This window comes from Rhipicephalus microplus, chromosome 2 (genome assembly GCF_043290135.1).
Source record: "Rhipicephalus microplus isolate Deutch F79 chromosome 2, USDA_Rmic, whole genome shotgun sequence".
Taxonomy (NCBI): Eukaryota; Metazoa; Arthropoda; class Arachnida; order Ixodida; family Ixodidae; genus Rhipicephalus; species Rhipicephalus microplus.
Genome location: NC_134701.1, coordinates 64,415,976 through 64,432,296, shown reverse-complemented (window position 1 = coordinate 64,432,296; position 16,321 = coordinate 64,415,976). Strand labels below are relative to the sequence as shown.

The 16,321-nt window shown below is 44.5% G+C and overlaps 1 protein-coding gene across 5 annotated transcripts in view; it reads right to left on the bottom strand.

Annotated features, from left to right (window-relative positions):
• Hipk (Homeodomain interacting protein kinase) overlaps positions 1-16,321 on the bottom strand; it is a 162,753-nt gene that overhangs the window by 40,588 nt on the left and 105,844 nt on the right. For 4 of the 5 annotated variants that reach the window (XM_037422150.2, XM_037422147.2, XM_037422148.2 and 1 more), the window contains exon 11: positions 689-832. The exons of the other annotated variant lie outside the window; for it this stretch is intronic. In XM_037422150.2, the coding sequence (XP_037278047.1) occupies positions 689-832 (144 nt within the window). The remainder of the gene's footprint in view (positions 1-688; positions 833-16,321) is intronic. 5 annotated transcript variants of the gene reach the window in all.

The following is a 16,321-nucleotide window of genomic DNA, read 5'->3' as shown; positions in this document are numbered from 1 at the left end:
TGCAACGACACCTATTTTTGCGAAATGGGCGCTTTAGCACTATTGCTTTGAAAGCAGAAGAAAAAGACTAGCTATTTTTGTGAAACGAGCGCTTTAGCATTATTGTGCTGAAAGCAGAAGAAAGACTAGCTGGTGCAGCAAGATGAGGGGGCAACAATGCAAGAAGCAAGACTGAAATGAAATTAGAAAGTGTATACGTAAGCTTGATGCAAATACTTGCAAAGATTGCACATGTGAGTCAAAAAAAGACAAACAAGGTCATTAAGCCAGAGGAAGCTGCAGTTCCACATTTTCTACTGCGAGAAGAGAGCATGCTACACGGAGGAAAGAGAGCAAGGAAGAAGCATGAACAGCAGTCCAACAGATAACTCCAAAGAAGTTCCATACTTTTGCACACAAAAGAACAACTTCACTTGTCAGCTACTCTGACTAATCCAAACTGATACCAGTGCCCGAAACAGGAAGTATGCTCACAAAAATTTTTTTTATCAAGAACACAATTTTCAACTGCCCAGAAATGTCGATATGCAATGAAATATCAGAGCTTCTTGCATGCCTTCACTCAAAACGAAGCCACCAGGAAGGAACCGGCCACCTTGCAAGCAGCAGTGGGAACTTCCACGGCTATCTCAACAAACTTCCGAGGATCTGCTTGGCTGAAAATCGGGGCCATGTCACTGAGACCCACCTGTGGAGCTTCCATGACGTTGGAAAACCGAGGCCAGCGGAGTGGCCTCTGAGCTGAGCTCAGAGATCAGTGGGGCGGCCCACGGACCCAGGGGCTGGCTCCAGCTGGAGCTGTCCACCTGGGTGCGTGCACGACTGCCGCAGCCTGCAGGGGAAGTGCATATAGCCACGGCACATCAGCCGCAACATCACAGTCACCATCCAAATATCCATCAGCCTCACCGACATGGCCACCAAGCATACTTGCAGCGCTTGCATATTCGGGGCTTTCAGCCGTATTGCCACAATCATACCACCACAGCCACCAGCCATGTTCTCATGGCCACGTCATCAGGGGCACCAGTCAATCTATTGTGTCAATACTGCCAACCTACCTATCGGGCCTTATCTGCTCAAAAAAGAAGACATTCCATAACCACAGTCACCAGCCATGTTGTCACAGCCATGTCATCGGAAGCATCAGTTAAACTCTTTTGTCTTTAATGCCGATCTTACTACATGGCCACGTCTTCAAAAAGAAAAGGACATTTTCATGGTCGTAAGTCTGGAATTCAGGGTAAAGACAGTACTCGCTAATTAAATCCCAACATGTTTGTTACAGATCCCTAAATAGCCACATCGGCTATAGACCCAGATGCTTTTGCAAAAAATTTTTTTGTAAATCATTTCACTGAAGATAAAGCATTCTTCTTCTGTTACAACCATACCTTAAGTCATACAGTCCCAGTCTCGCTGTGACAGCCAATATGTCTTATCACAGCCTTATTGCCACAAATGCTTCATCAAAGCCACATATCTGTCAGTCATATGTTAACAGCATTAGCCTTGACATTTCATTTCTCAGATTTTGCTCTGATAAACGTGCATGGCTGGGAAGACATGCCAGGAAGAGTGAACCATGGTGACTTCCTTTCACCAGTAGCAGAGTTCAGGTGTCTCTGCACGAAAATACGCAACTGCAATTCTTACTAGCTGTAAACAGCACCTACCATGGTGTATCTTCACACAGCAGTGACAAAGTGTCTCTGGCAAGCAAGAAGTTTCCTTCCCTGTGGGTAAAGAACCGGACCACACCTTGCAGGAGAATCCCATGCTAGGTGCGCTTCCATTAGAGGAGAGTGTTGGCGTGATTGTCCAATGTGTCGTAAGCTCCGACATTCAAGGTATGGCGCCACAAACTTCTGGCCTAGACCCTATGTTTGCTGTACTTCAAGGTCCTCAAGCCTGCACTTTTTTCAAATCCAAAGCAGGCTTCAAAACCCAAGTTAAAACGTTCTTCTTTTTCATAAATTTGACTATGTTGACATATTGCTTTTCTTAACAGGTGAAGAGTCAGCCTATAAAGTGGTCAAGACTTTCGGGAATTCTCATACAAACAAGTCACTAATTCCACCAGTTAATTTGGTCCTGTGCTTGCTGCTGCCAATTCATACCCGCAAGCTTCTTAATCTCATCTGCCCACCTAACCTTCTGTCTTCCTCTAACCCGCTTGCCTTCTCTGGCAATCCATTTAGTTACCCTTACTAACCAGCGGTTATCCTATCTACGCGCTGCATGCCCGGCCCATGTCCATTTCTTCTTCTTGATTTCAACTATGATATCCTTAACCCCCACTTGTTCCCTAATCCATTCTGTTCTCTTCTTGTCTCTTAAGGTTACACCTACCATTTTTCTTTCCATTGCTCGCTGCGTCGTCCTCAATTTAAGCTGAACCCTTTTTGTAAATCTCCGGCCTACTGCTCCGTAGCCAAGTACCGGCAAGATACAGCTGTTATATACCTTCCTCTTGGGAGATAGTGGCAATCTACCTGTCATAATTTGAAAGTGCTTCCCGAATGGGCTCCACCCCATTCTTATTCTTCTAGTTACTTCAATTTCGTCGTTCGGCTCCGGGCTTATTACCTGCCCCAAGTAGACATAGTCTTTTACAACGTGAAGTGCACTCTTACCTATCTCGAAGTGCTGCTCCCTTCCGAGGTTGTTGTACATTACTTTTGTTATCTGCAGATTAATTTTAAGACCTACCTATCTGCTCTCCTTGTCTAACTATGTAATCATGAGCTGCAATTCGTCCCCTGAGTTACTCAGCAACGCAATGTCATCGGCGAAGCGCAGGTTACTAAGGTGCTCTTCATTAACTCTTATCCCTAACTGTTCCCATTCTAGGCCTCTGAAAACCTCCTGTAAGCACGCGGTAAAAAGCATTAGGGAGATTGTATCTTCCTGCCTTACGCCTTTCTTGATTGGTATTCTGTTGCTTTCTTTACGAAGCACTATGGTAGCAGTTGATCCCCTGTAGATTTCTTCCAGGATGTTTATATATGCTTTATCGACGCCCTGATTCCGCAGTGTCTGCATGACGGCTGATATTTCTACTGAATCAAACGCCTTCTCGTAATCTATGAAGGCTATGTATAGTGGTTGGTTATACTCTGAGCATTTCTCTATTACCTGATTGATAGTATGAATGTGGTCGATTGTTGAGTAGCCTGTTCGAAATCCTGCCTGTTCCTTTGGTTGATTGAATTCTAATGTTTTCTTTACTCTGTTAGCAATTACCTTTGTAAATAGCTTGTATACTACAGAGAGCAAGCTAATCGGCCTGTAATTCTTCAAGTCCTTGTCATCTCCTTTCTTATATATTAAGATGATGTTAGCGTTCTTCCAAGACTCTGGTATTCTTCCCGTCAGGAGACACTTCGTAAACAGAGTGGCTAGTTTTTCTAACACAATCTGTCCTCCATCTTTCAGCAGATCTGATGTTACCTGATCCTCACCAGCAGCTTTGCCTCTTTGCATGCTCTCCAAAGCTTTTCTGACCTCTTCTATCATTACTGGTGGGGTGTCATCTGGGTTACTGCTAGTTCTTATAGTATTAAGGTCGTGGTTGTCTCGGCTACTGTACAGATCTCTGTAAAACTCCTCCGCTATTTTAACTATCCTATCCATATTGGTAGTTATTTTGCCTTCTTTGTCCCTTAGTGCATACATCCGATTTTTGCCTATCCCAAGTTTCCTCTTCACTGCTTTGACACTTCCTCCGTTTTTCAGAGCGTGTTCAATTTTCTCCATGTTATACCTTCTTACATAGGATACCTTACGATGAACCCTATTATATCCCATTTAATACCCTCTAGCTCCTCGAATAGTACAGCTAGGCTTACCTCGCAAGATAAGGTTCTAGCATTAAACGTTGCCAGGTTCAGGTTCCAATGGCGGCCTGTCCGGATCCAGAGATTCTTAGCACCCTCTGCTGCATTGGAGATCTGACCGCCGCCGTGGTCAGTAGCTTCGCAGCTGCTGGGGACTGAGGGCTGTGAGCTAATTGACGTATGCATGTCGGGAAGTAGTGGCCAGATACTGCACCAGAGGGACCAGTCCTTCTCTGGTGAGGGAGTGCGTTACCGGCGGTGGTCACCGGTGAGGCCACACCCTAGGCCTCTTAATGCAGTTCCATCACCTCGTGGATTTTCCTATCCGATTGGGAACTGTGCGACACCGGGATTCGAACCACGGACCTTTTGCATGCGAGGCGGATGCTCTAACCACAACGCCATCGCGCCGCATTATATATATATATATATATATATATATATATATATATATATATATATATATATATATATATATATATAGACGTCTATAAAATATCATCAAACGCCGGAAAGAAGAAAAAAGACTGCTGCCTGGAGCGAGCGCGTGCTACTTCGCTTCTTCTAATAAACCGTATTCGTTCGAAGCAGTCCCTGGTCTCAATCGTCTTAATAACCGTGCCGTGAACCAGGATACTACTTCCTCGCCGGCAAGAAAGGTCAACCTGCCATGAAGCAGCAGAGAAGAAAACGACGGAGGAGCAGAGGATCGACCTGGATCGAGCGACGATACCACGGTGGACAGTCATTGTTAACCGCCTCAATATGAGCAAGGAACAGATAACAAAGAAAAGGGAAGGGCTTCGCTCCCAGATCACCCGACTGATTAACGCAGCCGAGCCGCAAATTAATGATAGAGCTAACCGGGAGCAGCTGCTTACAACGCAGGCGCAGATTAAAGCAATAAGCGGCAGTCTCAAGAGCGCGTACGAGCAAATGGAAAAGTTTCTGACAGAAGACAATGCCGAAGCTGAATTCAAAAGCGTCATAAATACGACATGAAATTAACGACGACCTTATCTGCAATAGAATTCAGGCTTCGACAGCCTGCACAATCGGATTCAAGCGATAGGACAAGGCAGGTGATGCCCTCAAGTACAGGAAAAAAAGCAACGGAACTAGTTAAGCTACCAAAGCTTGAAATGATAAAGTTTGGGGGAAAAGCTTTAGAGTGGAACCGCTTTTGGTCTCAGTACGAGCCGGCAGTTCACCTGAGACCGAACATGAGCAAGGGACAGAAGTTCATTTACTTGTTAGCATCACTAACCGGAAAAGCGGAGGCTGCTATTGAAGGACTTCGGTACTCGGCAGAAGAAAATTATGATGACGCAATCAAAATACTGCAAAATGCGTTCGGCAATCGAGAACATTCTATTGAAATGCACATGAATGAGCTATTGAGTTTCGAGAAAGTGAGGTCTGTTCAAGATACCGATGACTTAAATAGGCTAGTAAAGAGAGTGCAAGTTAACATATTGGCACTCAAGTCACTAAAAGTGGAAACCGAGAGCTATGCGCCGATGTTGTTACCGGTATTGAAAATAGCAATTCCACCAGAATTATCTGTGCAGTTCAAGTCAAAAGAGGCTATGAGAAACAGCTCAGCTTCAGAAAACGGCAAGCAAAACAACGCAATGGGAAAAGAGTGCGAGGAAAAGCTGGACAGGCTTATGTTATTCTTAAGAGAGCAAGCGGCTTTTCGTGAAGAAACACAACGTGAACAAGAGAGGATAACTGCAAAACCAAGAGAGAACCGCGGACATATGCGCACAACTTCAAGCTTCTATAGCTCAGCGGACAGAATATGCTTATTCTGCAAGCAGAAAACCCACGCAACCGAAAGCTGTCGTAGGAGCATTCCAATGGGTCAAAAGAAAGCTATACTTACCGAAAATAGAGCATGCTTCAGATGCACGCGACCAAACCACACTGCACGCATTTGCAAGGCCCAAGTAAAATGCAAGCAATGCAAGGGACGACATGCCACGTCAGTGTGTAGAACGGTGATGCAGAAAACAAGGGCAGAGCTGGTCTCAACAGCGCAAGCTGAAGCGACGACGTTTACGCTACACGCAACCAAAAATATCAAGCATAAGTTTGTGCTTTTGCAGATGGCTATAGCATGCGTAGAAGAAGAAACATTTGGCCAACATTGTCGTTTGTTATTAGACAGAGAAAGTCAACGTTCATTTATTGAAGCGGGATTAGCAAAACAAATAGGTGCGAAGGTGTTGCGACAGGAAGGTCTGACGATTGGTTCATTTGGAGGAGACGAAAAGGTCTAACTAATGAACGTGGTGCAAGTGACTGTAGGATCACGAGAAACAAGCACGACAACAGTGATTGAAGCTTTACAAGTCGACGTTATCGCGCACAGTTGTATACCCACTCCAACTAAGAAACTCAACGAGAAAATGAAACAGCTAAAGATGCAAGTGGCTGGTCACAGGACCGAGACGACTGCAACAGATTCTGTAGAACTACTGATCGGCTCAGACTATTATTGGGAATTCTTTACTGGTAGAACTCAAAGAATCGAGCACAGACTGATGGCAGTAGAAACTATACTGGGATGGGTACTGCAAGGGGCGTCAGAGCAAAGCAAGACAAACCTAACACATAATCAAGCAGTCATGGTACTGGAGATCGAAGCTGCGGAGACAGAACTCCAGCAAGAGCTACAGAAGTTCTGGAGCCTGGAGTCAATGGGGATCACAAGAAATAGTTTGGATAACACCGGAAATGAAGTGGTCGAAGAATTCGAGCGCCAGATTGTACAACGAAACGGTCGCTATCAAGTCAGCTTGCCATGAAAACGGGACGTAAACTTGGAAAGCAACAAGGAAAATGCGATAAAAAGACTACAGCAACTGACTAAAAGGCTGCAGAAAAATGAAGACATGTTGCATCGCTACAACAGAGCTATATCAGAATATATGGCATTAGGAGTCACAGAGGAGGTCCAAGAGCCATCAGAACAACCAAATGCACTTTGCTACTACATGCCACATCATGCGATCATTAGAGAGGACTGAGTCCACAAGAAAGGTTCGAGTAGTGTTTGACGCCTCATCACATTCTCGAAAGGGCATGTCTTTAAACGAGAACCTAGAGGCAGGACCCAATTTGAATGAGGACATGCTATCGCTGCTCATTGATTTCCGAAGCGAAAAGGTGGCATTAGTTGGAGATGTTGAAAAGGCATTTCTACAAATCTCTATACACGAAGAGCATAGAGATGCAATGAGATTTCTGTGGTGGAAGCATAACGCTAAAGGAAGGTTAATGAATGAAGTGCAAACATGGCGCATGACAAGAGTAACGTTCGGAACAACACCGAGCACGTTTATACTGGCAGCTACAATTAACACCATTTGAAAGAAGTGGAAGACTGGTTTCCTGATACGACAAGGAAACTGCAGAAAGCGATCTACGTGGATGATGTCATTCTGGGAGCAGCAACGCTTGATGAAGCAGTCAAGTTGTACAAAGAGGCAAAGCAAGTGTACAGAGAGGCAGCGATGAAATTGAGAAAATGGACATCCAATGAAGAGAGATTAAACAAAGTAATACATGAAAACGAAAGGGACGATTCTCACACGGATATTCGATCTAGAGGATTTACAATGCTTTTGGGCTTGATATGGAAACACTCAAAGGACATGATTTGCTTCCCTATGGGAAAGTGGAATTTATTAACACATACAACACGCTTGACAAAAAGGGCCGTGTTACAAACTACAGCGAAGATATTTGACCCGCTCGGTTTGTTGTCGCCATTCACAGTACGCGTAAAAATAGGACTGCAGAGACTGTGGAAAACCAACGTCACGTGGGACGACCAGCTCCATAAAGATGAATGCGACAAATGGAAGAATTTTATGTCTGAAGCGGAGGACTTTCTCGAGTTCTAGAAATCCCCCGATGCTATGCAAGCAAGAATCAACCAGTACAAGCATACAAGCTGCATGTATTTGCCGACGCGAGCCCATTAGCATACGGAGCGACAGCATACTTGATAGCAGCATACCATGATGGAAGCAAAAAATCAAGGATGGCAACAGCAAAAAGCCGCGTAGCTCCATTTAAAGAGCTGACATTGGCGCGACTTGAATTGATGGCAGCGATGGTAGCATCAAGATTATGCGACTAGATCAAAGGTCACTTCAACGAAAGATTTCAGGAAATACACTACTGGACGGACTCGATGATTGTGCTTCAATGGATCAAGGGAACAAGCAAAGAGAGATTCGTTTGTTGCCAACAGAATCGCAGAAATTAGAGAAAAAACACTTCAAGCAAGGTGGTCATTCGTTCAAAGTGACGACAACCCTGCTGACCTACTTACACGAGGAATAAGCGCAAAGGCATTGATAACACCAAAGTTATGGTGGAACAGTCCCGAATGGATAACATCAATGGAAAAGAACTTAGTAAGCACAATTGGCACAAATACAGACGCGGAAGACCAGCATAAAACACAATGTCACCAATGCATGGGAAGAGCCAAAATTGAGCCAATCTTGGAAATCGAAAGGTATTCATCATACGGACGGCTTATAAGAGTGACAGCATGGGTGTTCAGATTTATAGACAACACAAGAAAGGAAAATCACAAAGGGCTGTTGACAGGAAAAGAGGTAACAAATGCAGAGAAATACTGGATAAGACAGACCCAAATATCACCGAGGCAAACAAAGGGTGAGGCCTATTCCAACACTCAATCATTTGAAGTTAATGGACACGAAGTCTACCTTGATGACGATGGAATCATCAGACAGGGACGATTGCAGTGCAGCCAAGAATTCAACAAGCCCGTTATAGTAATTCCAAAGGACGAGCATTTCACGGAACTGCTAATACGTCACGTGCATAAAATGGTATTACACGGAGGGGTTCAAGTTACGCTAGCGCAACTCCAAACTAAGGTCTGAATATTGCAAGAGGCATAACTCTAGACCGGCGACTCCCGACATACCGTATTTACTCGATTCTACCGCGCCCTCGATTGTAACGCGCACCCGATTTCCACCGCGAAAAAAAAAAAAAATGTTAAGACATCGATTGCAACGCGCACCCATTTTTCTCGCTGGCCCGCACGATCACACCACTCGAAAAAACGACTCCTTTCGGGAGCGTCTTCCATTTAAATATGAGGTACGGGCGAAGCTTGTGCCCATCTGACGTGTAACAGAGAATTGCCGTCACTGTAGTTTTACCGTGGATCGATGTCAGCACGCGAACTTGCTTCGCCCCTTTCTTCTCGACGGTTGTGGTGCCGGCATGTCGAAGTAAAGAGGCGTCTGATCGGCATTCCCGATTTGCCCAAGCAGGTAGCCGTTGTTGCGCCGCAAGTTTAGGACGAACCTCTGAAAACTGTGAAGCTTTTCATCGTATTTCACAAAACTTTTCGCATATGCATGTTCCCCTTCGGAGGGAAAAGCCTTTCCTCTTCATAAAGTTAGTTAGCCAGCACCTGCTCACTTTAAACTGGCTCCGCAGTAGACTTTTTTCTAAGACTAATTGCATAGCCCGCACTTGAAGCAGTTCTGTCGTCACGGGCCGCTGTGCCGCTCGCTGCTCAAGCACATACTCGCCGAGCAGCTCTTTAATTTGCGGATACCGACCCTGCTGTGGTCCACTGAAGCCTTTGCGTGAAGCTTTGCTGTCGACAATCTTCTGCTTTTGTTTCCGCCGGTCTCGCGCGCACGTTTCGGGAACTCCGAACAACCGCGATGCGGCCCGATTTCCGTTCGTTTCTGCACACGCGATGACTTTTCTTTTAAAAGCGGCATCGTGGTGCACTCGAGTTTTAAAGTCGGCCCTTCCACGTTGTTGATGCTAATGCACTACTAGATGACGAACTCCTCAGCACACGTACGAAGTGCCGCAGATGGGAAACACATAGGCAGAAATGGCTGAAGCGCCATGCCGACGCACGTAAGGGGCGGCCATTTTGGTTTTGCCGATGGCAATAGGTTGACCGTAATTTTTTTGTTCGTACTCGATTCTAACGCGCATGCGATTTATGAACTCACTTAACCGGAAAAAAGGTGCGCGTTAGATTCGAGTAATTACGGTACCTCCGCTTCCGGCAGACAGAGTCACTGAAGCAGAGCCATTCAAAGTTACGGGAGTTGACTTCACAGGACCTCTTTTCGCAAAGGACAAATACGAGATTGTGAAGCAATATGTACTGATATTCACCTGCGTGGTAACGAGAGGAGTACACTTGGAAGTTACCAACGATTTGTCATCGTCAAGTTTTCTACAAGCATTCTGACGATTTACAGCTCGACGGGGAATGCCAGCAGTAATCTACTCGGACAACGCTAAAACATTTATAAATGCTGGAAAGGAAATCAACAGGATGCTCGAAACAGTAAAAAACGAGGTCTTAAAGAATTACTGCAGTGGCTAACAAATTCAGTGGAAAACAATAGCTGAGTGCGCGCCATGGTGGGGAGGATTTTACGAGCGCCTCATAAGAAGCTTGAAGACGTCGATGCGAAAAATAATATCGAAAAGCACAGCTTCGGTAGAGGAGCTACGCACTATTGTAGCAGAAGTTGAAGGAACACTCAACAATCGACAATTGACTTACGTTATATGGAGAACCTGACGAGCCAATGCCACTAACGCCGGCAGACATCATAGGCGGACGGCGACAGCTTCAAGACGGACAAACAAGACTGTACGACAGTGACATTGAAGACGCATGGCGAAGCAGATGCAAACTCGTGCGCGCTTGGTGGAAAAGATGGCATCAAGAATATCAAGGAAATAGGAGCTACGGTCAAAGCTAAGACGCGGCAAGCAAAACCACTCCCACAGGGTGACATCGTGTTGGTTGAGGACAAGGCTCAGGGAACATATTGGAAAATGTGCAGGATTAAAAAACTCTACCCTGGGCGAGACGAAATAACAAGAGCTTGTCTCCTTCGCTTCTAAGAAGATCGGTGAACCACATATACCCTATGGAAGGTTGTTTCATATAGCCCGCGAGAGCTTATCACATTTCAACTAGGGCGGGCGGGAGCCTATAAAATATCATCATCAAATGCCGGAAGAAGAAGAAAGAAGACTGCTGCCTGGAGCGAGCGCGTGCTACTTCGCTTCTTCTAATAAACCGTATTCGTTCAAAGCAGTCCCTGGTCTCAATCGTCTTAAGAACATCTATGAAGCAGGTGCAGATATAGAACTCTGGACTTGACAGCATTGTCTGCCATTTCCACAGTAGTTGAAAGAGAAAAAGAGGCTGAGGAACTAGAATCTTTGCCATTTGTGTATAAAGTGTTGTCAGCAACACTTTCGTTGGCCTAAATCATGTACATACAGTTTGGCCTCTGCATTGCCCCCATCTTGATAAGGTAGCTATGAAACACCGTCCCACAAGCGCTTCATGCACCTACCCAAAAGAAACACTTTCACAATGCTGTCTCATGAGAATAAGCTCAATAGTCCTTTCCAACTTTTTTTCTGCAATTTCACTTCAATGTATTCAAAAAAACATTCTAGAAATATTGGAAAAATGTTTGACTTGATTCGCACTTCAACGGTGGAATCCGCTTCACAACCAAAGTTCGCTATTCACGTCGATTTAGTTTTAACTCGACCAGCGAACTGTCTTCATGCGCAATGACTACATCTTGACCCAACGACTATGGTAAAATAATGATTGATGATATGTGGGGTTTAACGTCCTAAAACCACCATATGATTATGAGAGACGTCGTAGTGGAGGGCTCCGGAAATTTCGACCACCTGGGGTTCTTTAACGTGCACCAAAATCTGAGCACACGGGCCTACAGCATTTCCGCCTCCATCGGAAATGCAACCGCCGCAGCCGGGATTCGAACCCGCGACCTGCGGGTCAGTAGCCGAGTACTTTAGCCACTAGACCATTGCGGCGGGGCTATGGTAAAATAAGAGCGCTTGAAACCAGTCACCGTGAACATTTTTGACATAATTACGTTCCGCATTGGCTGCTACACGACATCACCCTACTGTCTATAAATGCAATATGAAGAGTGTCACTCTAGTATAGAATAGGAAGAGGTACTTTGGATAGTGCTCATGTGTATGAGAAGATAGATTGTGTGGGCGTATACGAGTCTGCTAGAGAGATCACTCAACTTCACACTGAGTGCCTTGAGCGAGCCTTCTGGCTGTCCGATGACATAACTGCGTTTTACTTCACTAAGCTTTCAATTAGAAATTCCTTCAGCCTCAGTGCATACAAAATTTTGTCGGATGCTGGAGATAGCAAATCCAAACACAAAAGTTTCAAATGCTCAGACAAGTAATGTCTGCCACTTCAGTCTTAAACACAAGGTTCATACAGGTTTACATGGCAAAAACTTGAGGATATTTAAGGACTTTCCACGATTGGTCACAAGTTATTAAAGAACTCGAAGTGGCATGCAAAGTTGCAATTTCCCCAATTAAATTATCAATAACTCATTTTATTGTACTCATAATAAACAAACCACTATCACAATTATAACAAAAACATCTAGTCTTAATAACTTTTCAAGATAAGAACACACAATTAACGCTCACAAAAGCAGTTGAAATTTTTTCAGTATAAGCTTGAAATTACTCAAGTGCATCCAAGATGTCCTGTGTAGCGTTATAACAATGAGAAGCCTGGATTGATTCTCAAGTCTCACAACACAGTATACTCTTACAACAGTGGTTGAGATTTCGCCACTGTATGCTCTGTCAAGTTTACCAAGCATATTCAACACATTCAGCTTAATGTTATTTGACTTATACAAAGATTAACAAATGTATAGGAAGCATGAACTTGACAGCATAAGTGAGGAGAGGGATTGCCATTTGGAAAGTCAGTGCACCAGTCGCACACAAAAGCAGCATACAGCACTGCTAGTTTTTTGTGTGTTAGTTTTTCCCCCAGCATGGAAGTGCAATATACGAAGCTATCAGGAAGGCATGAAGCATTGTGCTGGAAAGGCTAGAAAGCTATTCGAGCACAGATTTCGCCTTCGCAGCAGGTCTGTCTGGCTATTTCCCAGGAGCAATGGCAACATAGGGGCAAGAAAGCATGCCTGCTGCCGGGTATACAAGTTTGGTTGCTTCGTTTAAAGCCCCTCTTAGGCCCGGGCTGGACCCAACTTCTTTTTCACATGCTCGTATAGCTTAAACTGAGCATTTAAGAGGTTACCTTTTTCAAGTGCGGTGCTGCGCGCCTACGAAGGATAACCGTAGCTGCGCAACCTAGACGACACTTCAATATCAGCTGTGTGCGCACAGCGTGTAGAATGCACATTATGTTTTTGTGTTGTTTCTCACACATTCAATACTCCTGCACACAATGGCCAGTCATAAGTGGGTGGAGCATCATACAGTAGCCCAAAACCATATAAGTAGCTCGGAGCCGCAGCAAAATTACAGCAATTACCTTGATAATGCCTTAAGGGGGGACACGGGTCTTAGAAGGCCAAAACTCGCAAAAAAATCGAATTTTTCAAGCTGACATTTTTGAAATCTGTGCCTATTTTTGCACTTATCTGAGAAGTTTCTAGCTTCTCGCGTCATTATTTCTGGTGCAATATCAATTTATAACATCCCTGTGAGATGAATGTGAGCGCAAATTGATGCTAAAATCGCGCTTTTTCGGCGCCAAACTGTTGCCGTTACACAAGAGCTATCGGGTTCATCTTGGTCTCGTTTGGAAGGGTCGTTCTTCATTTTCAATTTCCCGCCACGGCTGGCTCACTTTGCTCATTCTTTTTTTAGCAAAAACGCTTCATCGAGAAGCACTAGCGCACGATTCGATTGGCTGCTTGGGGCACGTGACCAAATTTAGGCATCCGATTGGCCAAGGGGCGCTTTCGGCGTCTGCTTCACCATCGTGATGCGTACGGACATGCGCCATTTTGTCATGGTGCTACTGACTGCTTGCGGCAGTAAAGAAGTTCCGTGCTACAGTAATTTGTGATGAGGGTGTTGCGGTGGTTCATTCGCTGTGAACTTCAAAAAGATCCCCGCTATGGCTCAGGACAATGAGGATAACGAACTGGACGCAGTCAACGGCGGTCACCGAGTCACCGGTGTAGGCCTAACTCACATACGAGCCCGTTGCCGACAATGTTACTGAGAACGGCTGTGTTTTGCAGCCTCATCAGTTAGAGGAAACCAAGTAAAAAGCAGAAGTGAAGCTACCAGAGATATCAATCTTTGTAGTGACGGAACGGAAGTGCAGTCTTATTGCTAAACCCGCCGATGTTGTGGTTCCTCCCGCCTGACGAAAGGACCTTGAACTGCGCGACGGTTCGTCAGAGTGGAGTACGCCGCGCGTCGACCAACAACAGAAAGTCAATCCGTTCGCAGTGAACATGCTCGCGGCCCCCGCAATAGAGGCTACTGGCAACTGGTAGACTGCTTTTAACGACGTGTTCGCAACGTTGTCGCGATCTCCGCTCGAAAATGCGGCAGTCTTACATGAAAAGGAAACTAACACCTCGGCACTCCTCGTGTAGCCTCGAAATCGATGAGCGAGGGAGCAACTTTGGTTCGCGACACTTACAGGTAACTTATTCTGGACAAGCCGGAAAACATCGCCGCATTATTCGACGGATTGTAGATGACGCACGCACATTTGTCGCACATCACCGTCAATGCAGTCACCGAACTGATAAGTGGCCTCGCGGCAGACGAGCACACAGCGACAACTTGCTACAGGACTAGAAGAAACGACACGCTTGTACAAACAATCAGTCCTATTACATTCCCGGTGCATATTAACTGACTAAAAGTATGTGTGCCATGATAATTTTCCCTCGGGACGGTGAAATTAAGTTTCAACAGCATTATTCTCGAAGACAGATTTTGACCACTTTCTTTTGCTTGTTCGATAAAAGTTGACCTAGGACAACTAGAGCTGTACTTGTTTTTGCACAATGTAGCTAAATGTGCACAAAAAACAATGCTGGGAGCCTATTTTTAATGGGCAGCTTCATTTTTTTATTTTAATATGAAAATTTCTGTATTTGGTTACATGCAATGAACTTTACTGTGCTGTAATTCGAGAAGTACTCATTCAATTTTCGATCAGCTTGCAGCATTGCACTCCTTAGGCTTTTTAGCATTCATTTATATGTCAATGGCTATGTAATTATAAGTGCATACATTTTTACAGTTAAAAATGTTAGAATTCTGTTTTCTTTATTTCCTCAAAATGGCAATTTTGTACACACTGCATGAAAATTACTGCAATATATCTGAAATTATTACAGATAGCAGAATATTTTATTTTCCAGCATGACATATGTTTGGAGCACACAACATGGGAAGCAGATTTTGATTTCTCTTGATGCAAGTTTTTCAAACTAGTCTTTTGTGTGACCACACAATGGCCACATTCAGGGCTGTGAAGTTTAGTGTACTGTAATGTAAGAAGTAATGACCCATTCAAAAAAGTGCTTCTTATGTTGCATGTCTTGTGCTTTCTATGTCAATCCCTTAAAAATTTTTGACAGGTGGATATTTTTCTATTATGGTAAGACCAATAGAAATTGTTATCTTGATTATTTAATTAACTAATGAAGCTACAGAAAAAAAAAACTACATTTTTAGAATCCGGAGAACAAACTAAGTAATGCCAACTTTTGTCACACTTGGTTCAAAAATAAATGACAGAGCCCTAAGAACCACGTCCCCCCTTAATGGCAAGTGGCACGGTGCAGAGAAGTCAGTCATATCCACTTGTGAAATTATGTCGTCTCCGTGCAATTGGGATGGTGGAGAGAAACCTGTTGGCACCACATCTCAAAGGCCACGCTCAATGCGCAGCAGCTTTCAAGAATAAAAAATTTAAGAGCGTTGGGTTGTGCACAAGTAACAACTGTGACAGCTGTTAATTCACACATCTTGTGCATACCTGTGCATTCTTTTCAAGCATCCTTCTTAGTGTTTAAGCAGCATGCTTCAAGTGTCTAGCAGTGACAGTTGTTCATTAGAGTTCATCCTGTGCGTGTTATTTTCATGCGTACTTCGTGCTTATGTGGAGCACTGCATGTACAGAGTTGCTTGCTGTTGTATGGGTAACATTGTTGTTATCACTCTCACTGCTTTGCCCTTGCCACAAAACTGACTTTTTTTTTTTCACGTACAGCTCTGCATAACAATACCACATGCGGCCAAATTGCATTATTGCTCTTCTAATGGAAAATTCGACAGGCTGATATGCTGGCCCACCGTGTTTAGGAGGCCGCAATGTCGATATGAGAGTGTAGCGCTCAGGAACAGGAAAAAATTCTGGAGCTTTTAAGGGCCTTCAAAACACGTTTTTCGAATTCAAGTGTTTCAGGCTTCTATGGCCTTCTATTCACAATAGATTCTCAAAGTCAGCTGAAAATTGCTCTCTTCTCTTTGCAAATGATGCCACATGCCTAAAACTCATTCGTAGATGGCCACCTATCTGCCGTTGGCTGATTTGAGCAAGGTGTGCTCAGTCG